Below are 8,626 nucleotides of genomic sequence, written 5' to 3'. Positions count from 1 at the left end.
TATATGGTCCACCCCTATACTCAAGCTAAGCTGGTGGATTTGGGCACCCAGTTTAGACAGAAGCCCTAGGAGTCAATATCAGCTTGGCTCCTGCATCTGTGGGACTTAGGGGTGGATAGAATTGTTCTGTCAGGAGCAGAGATGGGAAAGCTGCCTTCCCTGACAGAGCGGCCTGTCTTGAGGCAGCAATTACAAAATGCACATCAGACCCCAGGGAGTCACTCCCTCCTCAATTGGCTTATGGCTGCACTTCATGCTGTGTGGCCCAATCCAGGTGATCTCCCATCCTCTCCTGTTACATGGTAGATGCATGCTGAGCTCGAACAGGTGTTGTGAAAGCTAGGCATAAGAAATGCCAACTATAGTCCAGTGAATTATGGCCCAGATGAAGAGATTTTCACTACTCTGATGAGAAATATTGTACTTTAAATGCCTCCTACATCCCTTTTTGGGTCCCTAGTGGCCATTCTTTCCCCTCACTTAGGGCATCCCATAAGTGAGGTGACATGTACAGTAGCAGACTTAGGAGAGGCTGAAGCAATGAGAACCCAGAAAGAAATAAGACCTGTTACTCACAAGAAGAATTTACAAGGCCCCATGAAGGTTACAAGAACCCAAATGTGGGTTGATTTAATATGGGCCAGAGGAGATGGAAGGAAATTAGATGGGAAGCCAAATAGGATCTTACTGGAGCTATAACAACAACTGAAACCAGTGCAGCAGTTCAAGCCATTAAGACTAAAGAGGCAGATGTCAGAGACAGAGCCATGAGTCCAGCCTGTGTGTCTGCAAGGCTTTTTGCTGGAGAAGCTGGAGAGCAATGTTCGTGCTTCCTTGCACAGGGACCATTGCAGAGGACTGAGGGCACATAGATTGAGAGGAGGGAATCCTGGAGGAGAAGAGTGTGGATACAGTGAGAGTTCCTGTGGCCAGGATTCTCATCTGGCCCTGGTTGTCTAGCTCACTGCACACCTGTGGGCAACACATGGCTGTTGACTCTTTGTAAAGAGCTCTGCCCAGTGCTCTGGGTGAGACATGGTGGCACAGCTGCAAAGCTGCAGGAGAGCAGAGCAGAGGCTGGAGTGGTGGCAGCGCTGAGGACAGAGGCCCAGAGGACAGCTGTGTGGGATGACTGTGCAGAGAGGCCCAGAGGACAGCTGTTTGGATGGCTGTGCAGGCAGAGAGGCCCCGAGGACAGCTGTGTGGACAGAGGGGCCCAGAGCACGGCTGTATGGGGAGAGGTGCCCAGGGGCAGACACCAGCTTGCTGCATTCAGAGTTGCTCTGAGTGAACAGGATTTTAGTGACTGACCTGCCATCTGGAAATAAAGTTGGGTATAACCCTTTCACCCCAAGAAAGTTTTGCTGTCAATTTCTTTGGTCAAATCAAATCTGTAGCGAACTTGCCTGGGGCTGAAACCCATTGGCAAGATGACCCGTAAGTGGAGTTAATGACAATGTGAGGAAGCCTCATGAAAATCTCAGTAGTATGGTTTGCAGAAAACTTTCAGCTTGGTGAACACATCTACGAACCGGGAGAGTGATGCACCTCAACTCCGCTGGGGTAGAATCTCCTACATTTGGGATCCTTCCAGGTTTTACCTTGTGTATCTCTTCACTGGATGTTCATCTGTATCCTTTATCATATTCTTTAACAAACTGGTAAATGTGTTTCCCTGAGTTCTGTGATCTGTTCTGGCAAATAATCAAATCCAATGGGGAGGAGGTCATGGAAATGGCTGATTTGTAGTTAAGTCAGGCAGAAATTGTTGGTAACCTGGGGACTTATACTTTTTGGCATCTGAAGGCAGGGGTGGGAGTAGGGGGTGGGGGAAGGGGAAGAGGAGGGGCAATCTCCTGGGAGTAAGCCCTTAATGTGTGTGATTTACACTCTCCCTAGGTAGTGTCATAATTGAGTTAAATTGTATGACATTCAGCTCGTGTTGCAGAATTTCTTGGTCTGGGAAAATCCCAACACATTTGTTGAGCAGAAGCATGAGTGTGGCAGTAGTTTGAGAAAACTGGATCCCTATCCTTCACACTCATAAAAATTTTCTCAAAATGGATGCTGGAGTGTGGGTACATGCAGAGCAGCCACAGCAATGAAGTCTGAAGTGTGGACATACTTCATGTGGAGCAGCTGGGAATGTGGGATCCAGGGCATATGAAGGTTATTTAGGTAATCTGTCTTTCTTTTTGAATGTAAGCATTTTAAGCCTTTATATTTACCTTTAAGTACCTGTTTAGATGCATCTCATAAGTTTTAACCTTTACTATCTTAGCATTTAGTTTTAATATTTTGAAATTTTCATTGATACTTTATGTGAACCATGAATTATTTAGATGAGTCTTTCTTAATTTCCAAATATATGGGATTTCATTTTTATCTCTTTATTTACATTGTGGTCATAGAATTTGGATTGTATAATGATAAATCATTTGAAATTTCTTGAGACTTACATTATGACCCAGGTGGTTACTTTGGAAATGGTGCTATATATGCTTGTCTTGCCTGAGGGGGTTTGCCCCCAGGCAAATTCACTCTGGATTCGGTGAGACCGAATAACAGCAACTGAACAGTAGGGGTAAAAGGGTTTATACCAGGCTTTATTCTCACAGTGGCGGGTCAAGTGCTGGAATCATGTCTGCATCTGTCATGCCTTCTGGGTGGAGTACTGGGCAGAGTTCTTTACGTAGTAACACCACTGCCAACTGGTGAGTAAGCAGTAGCCTAGTATTAGGCCAGTTACATCATCAAGTAGTTTAGAGTCAGGTGAGGATCCAGGCCATAGGAACTTTCATTCTCCCTAAACTGCTTTAAAATATATACATTCTTCACTGCTTGAGTTGTATATATTGTAAATATTTGTTAAGTCAAACAAATTAGATTGTTAAAATCTGTATCCTTACTGATTTTGTTTTTTGTTGTTTTTGGTGGTAGAGGGGGTTAGCCTGATGAAATAAATTTGTTAAAATGTCCATTATCATACTATATTTATTACTATATTTGTTTGTCCTTACTGTTCTGTTAGTTTTTGAATTATGTGTTGCATTACAAATTTGCATTATATAGTTTGGAGCTATGTTGTTAGGTGAAAGTTTAGTACTGCATTATTTTATTTTCCTGGTGAAATGAGCCTTTTATCATTATATAGTGAACCTCTTTATAGCTAGGGACTCTTTCTGCCTTGATATCTATTTTTTTTGCTGCTGTAAATATAGCTATAATATCTTTGTTTTGCTTAATAGTTTCCTGGTATATCTTTTTCCCATCCTTTACTTGCATCTGTTTTATATCCTCATGTTTAGAGATCATCTTTTAAATAGGCTGTAACTAGGCCCTCATTTTCTCTGTTTTTTTTGAGAATGTGGTCCATTTATATTGATATTATTAAGATTTTTTTTTTGTTTTTGCCGCCTTATTTTGTAGTTACTGTAGAAATTTTAAGATGTATGCTTAACTTACCAAAGTATAAATTTAATCAATTTTAATATTCCTCCAGAAATACAAGGATCTTAAAACAATTTAATTTTAATCATCTCCATCCTGACCCCTTGGCTGTTATTCATGTGTATTGTAGTTACATCTCACTTTTAATCCCACAAGAAATAATTACTGTTTCTTGCAGTGTTTGCTTAGATTTATCCACATATTCATTACTTCCTTTGCTGATAAAAATGAAACATTTTTATCAGGTATAGAATTCTAAGTGGAAAATTATTTTCCATGGAACATTGGTAATGTTATACCATTGCTTTCAATTTAAGTGATAATGATGATGATAATTGTGATTTTGGTACTGAGAAGCCTTAGTCTATTTTCCACTTTAAGTAATCTATCTCTGGCTACTGTTTTGATCCCCTCTTTGTCTTAGGCATTCTGCAGTTTGACCATGTTGGAGGTATGTGTTTGTGTATGTACACTTATATGTATATGTTATCCTGCTTAGAATGTTGTGGACTCTGTGAACTGTAGATTGGTGTGTGGAAAATTCTCAGTCATTACATTTCCCATTTTAATCACTTCTTTCAGACTTCTGATTTGGTTTATGACAGATTTATCATTTTATCCTCTATACTATTTAACCTATCAGATTTAGTCAGATCTATTTGAATAAAATCCAGGATACTTTTTGGCAAAGGGAAGCAGGGAATGAATGTTGTATAGGCAACATACTAAAGTCAACCTACTATTTATTTCAACTTTCTATAATGTTTTAAATCTTTCTGTTGTGCAAATATATAGTTATATTTGCTTCTGATACTTCAGAAGTTTCATGCGTTATTTTAGTTCTTCTAGACTTATAATACGTTATCTTTCAAACTTTGTGATCTATGCATAGTATCTATTGATTCCACATTGTGAGATGAGAAATTAGAACACAATTCACACAGTTACATTTGATCTGATACTTTATACTTCCAAATTTTCATTGTTGATAATGTTCTTTTATGAATACCTATATACTTTAAGACTATATAAGTTTCTGTTATTTTATTTTTCAGCTTTAAATAGTATCTTCTGACCTCTGTATCTAAAAGATTAGGATATCATAGCATGTGTGCTCTCTACATTCTGTTTACCTCCTCTCCTCCCTATGATGTTTTTTAGTACTTTTACTATTATTTCTGTACTATCAAGGTTTTGTTCTGTAATCATAAGTCCCATAGTTGTTCTGATTTAATTCTATATTTAAATGAGTTTAGATCTCTTAGTATTATTTTCTTTACTACCATAATTTTTGCCCTCATCTCTGTGTTGGTGGGATTTATTATTGTGTACTTTGTACAAGAAAGGCTCATGGATGATCTTTTCCTGAATTTTGCATGTTTGAAAGTGTTATCTTCATACTTAACATGAAAACTTAGCTCTTAAGCCACCTCTCTCTCCTGAGGAAATATTCTGACATTTGAATGTTGCTGTGGAGAAGTGTGAGGTAAACTTGGTATTTTTCACTTGTCTTATAGTAAAAAACAATAACTCATTTGATTTTTTATACCATTTGATTAATAATGAGATTGGATAGGTAACACTAACTTCAAATCCTAATTAAGTGGCATGTTATCCCTCTCAAAATAATTGTGTTTTCCTCATTAACTGTCTTGCATTTTAAAAATGTACTCAATTGTTATTCACATACTGAGTTTTATCAATAAAACATTTTGTGGAAATTCTTCTCTTTCGCCACATGAACACTTAATGTAATAGCTTTGATTTTGCCTTCTGGCCCACAAGACTAAATATTTACTTTTTGGCCTGTTTTTGGAAGAAGTCTGCTGACCTCTGCTCCATTGAGAATCCCAAGTGGATTTGATTCAAAGATGCTTTCAGATATAATTGGAATCTCCGTTAGGGTGTTCCTTCATCTGTTCTCAAGTGTGGGCCTCAAAGTTGTATCGTTCAGTTCTTGGTTGCAGTAAACGATACTTATGTGGCCATTCTTGGCACTCTTTGGGTCCTGACTGGGACTTTTTCTGCACCCCAAGTCTCATCACTAGGTAGACTGTCCTACATTGATATTGTAGTTATCAGCTTCTTACCTGATGTAGAGATTTCTGTCATTTCTATTCCACTAAGAAGTACTCTTACCCTTGTCCTGTTGCAGTCTGTTACATGATTTGTCTGAAGCTTATTCACTTGCCAGTTAAAGCTTTTTCTGTCCCATGTTGATTCTAGGCTAGCATCTTGGCTTAAATTATTTAGTTTGAGTATATTCCATGCACTGTATAGTCTTTATTTGAAGATTTCCCATGTCTTGTTAGATTTCCTTTACTAATTGGAAAGAGACCTTGCTCTTTAAAACTCACTCCGTTTTGTTCTATCCTGCCTATCTGAGGCATGCTGGTAGTATCTGGATGTGGTCTTTTAGTGCACAGTGTGGATGGTGAAATGAGTTCAGCAGGCTTAGGCTATCAGTTCTGTTGACTTCTCTAAGATCTTTTTGATAATTTTCCCTGAGGAGATTATCTTAAAACTTACTATTATCTTTAGTATTGAATGTAAGGTAAGCCAGAATTGTATGTATATAAATCCATCAATGTAAGAAGGGAAAAAATTGCTTTGGAGAGGAAGTTAGGCAGTACAGAGACTGCTCTAAGGAGGATGACTGCATAGTAAATGGCCTGGAAATTATTATACTGCATAGGAAATGCTTGAAGGTATTGGGGTTATTAAATTGAGCCTTGTGAGAAGCTGGGAATTGCATATGTAGTTTTGAATACATATAATAGTCATAGCTGTGAAGTTATCTTTTATGTTTAAAAAATAACGTGAGTGTATTTTTTACAGCTCATTACTTAATAGTTTTGTTCAGAAAAATAAAATATGGAGACATTTATACCCATTGATTTGACAGCAGTAAATCAAGACATGAACAAGGAGAAAAGCAACACAAAACCAAGGTAAAATAAGAAATACAATTAAAATTTTAACAACATATAGCTAGGGGCAAGCCATTCCGACACTGAAAAATGTAGTGTCATATGAGGATTAGCTGAGGGTTTTGGAGTTTAGAAAGCCTTGATTTCTTAGGGAGTAGTTTGCTGCAGGATAGGCATATTAACACTGGCTGCTGGCTCCTTTCCCCAGACCAAACTTGAATATGCTAAAAGAAAGTGAAAAAGATTGATGGATATGATACATTAACCAATGACTAATAAATTGTAGGATGATAAAAGGTGGTAGTTTCTAGGTATGGATCATGAATGGAAATGCAAGTCAGAAAAAAGGATGGAGAGATTCATGTGCTTTTTTTTTCTTTATCACATTCATCTGAATGGATCAGCATCCACTCAGCAAGAAAAATAAAATAAAATAAGAAAGTACTTCAAAATATTACTGACTTCTATTAAACACGATGGCTTGACACAGGCTTTTACTGTTCCCCTTCCTAAAATCCCACTAAAATAATAGTAAGACATCAAAAGGAATAAACCCACAGGAGAATGAAAGATGAGATAAAAGCAAGTGGGAGATACCAGTGCAATTTTGGAAGCTTGACAATAGATGGATACGTGATTATTGATTTTGTAGAGCAGAAAATGTAAATCTACACCTCTGGACAGTGGGTGAAGCTCAGGAGCAGGCTGGTTCATCCCTGCCCAGGTACCCCTTTTGATCTTTCTTCTCCCAGCCCCCAACACTCAGGATAGAAGGATACTAGTTATCTCTGAAAATGGCAATGCAGCTGAGGCTCAGATCAGTAAGCTGATGTTTGCATAAGAAGTAGTTAGGATCCAGATCCCCGTCCTTACTTCTCTCAGTCAAGAGACTTTCTTCCTTCATTCCAGTAGAAGAGATCCAGAATTTGGCAATACCCAGCACAGCTGAGAGTATATTACGGTTCTCAAAGGGATCATTAGTCTTTTTCCTCTGCTTGACTTTGAGAAAGCTCACAGCCAAAAGCTTGAGAAAATTTTTCTCTGTGAAACTGAGCAGGCAAAAGGAAAGACCTATAGAAAATGAGGATTGGAAATACCCTAGCAAAGCCTCCAGTCATCATATAGTGAGATTTACCAGTTGACAAACTCTACCGGTCACGAAGGGCTACTTCATTGATGTTTTAGTGGTGATATCTTAAGTATGGGCAGACAATTCATAGTCACTTGAGAAAGTTTACAGCCTGATAGAAACCCAAACAAATAAAAGAAGTGAGGAGAAAATAAGACAGTGCAGGGCGAAGAGTTCAACAGCCACCATGAACCTATCATTAGATGATCAGAGAGAGGCGACAGAAGCAGCACTTACCTTTGAGAACAAAGAATATGGAACATTTGGAGAAAAAATACAGCTTTTGGAAATTAAATATATAGTAACAAATGAAGATTGAGAGAATAATTGGAAGATAAATGGAGGGATTTTCCAGAAAGAAAAATGAGAAAACAAGGACAGAAAACATAAGAAAAGGGATACCTACAAAGAAGACAAAATAAGTTGATAGAAATAAATTCTAAAAATGTAATCACTATAAATGCAAATAAACTAAACTTTTTTAATGTCAAACAATAAAAAAATAAAATTCATGTGTGGAAACATCCTGAAAAGCAAAAGGTTACCAATAGGTGAAAAGTAAAAAGATGGTTACATATTCTCTTCCAGGTCATATGGAACAATTAAAACACTTCACCGTGAAAAACCGTGAAACTTGTTTTAACAGATTTTTAAAAAATCAATATAAATCACGTACTCTTTGTTATCACATTAGAAATCAGTTACAAGAAGTTAACTAGGAAACCTTATACATTTGGAAATGAAACATCTGAAAAACAAATATTTTTTTGAATAACTCATTGGTGAAAGGAAGACCCCTGAAGGAAATCAGAAAAAACTTAGAACTGAATATAGTAAAGGAAAGAGAGAAGGGCAGGAAGGAAGAAGTTGATGGAAGGAGGAAGGAGCTTAAGTACTGCATTAACTACGCCACATATACCAAAATTGTGATACAGCTAATTCAGCGTTTAGAGAGACAAATTTATAGTCATAAAAACTAGATAGAAAATAAGAAAGACTGAAAAATTAATGAGCAAACAATCCGCTTTAAGAAGTTAGGGGGGAAACTAAACAGAATAAAACCAAAGAAAGTTGAAGGAAGGAGATAAAACTTCCCAGAAATAAACAAAGTAGAAAT

General features: G+C 37.5%; 1 protein-coding gene across 1 annotated transcript in view; it reads left to right on the top strand.

Annotated features, from left to right (window-relative positions):
• The first annotated feature begins 6,324 nt into the window (after nt 1–6,324).
• DNAH14 (dynein axonemal heavy chain 14) overlaps nt 6,325–8,626 on the top strand; it is a 44,881-nt gene continuing 42,579 nt past the window's right edge. The window contains 2 exon segments of the mRNA XM_073217724.1: nt 6,325–6,401; nt 7,155–7,175. Of these exon segments, the coding sequence (XP_073073825.1) occupies nt 6,325–6,401; nt 7,155–7,175 (98 nt within the window).

Source organism: Manis javanica, chromosome 11, assembly GCF_040802235.1.
Source record: "Manis javanica isolate MJ-LG chromosome 11, MJ_LKY, whole genome shotgun sequence".
NCBI lineage: Eukaryota > Metazoa > Chordata > Mammalia > Pholidota > Manidae > Manis > Manis javanica.
The sequence above is the reverse complement of the archived record's forward strand: the minus strand, read 5'-3'. Positions and strand labels throughout refer to the sequence as shown.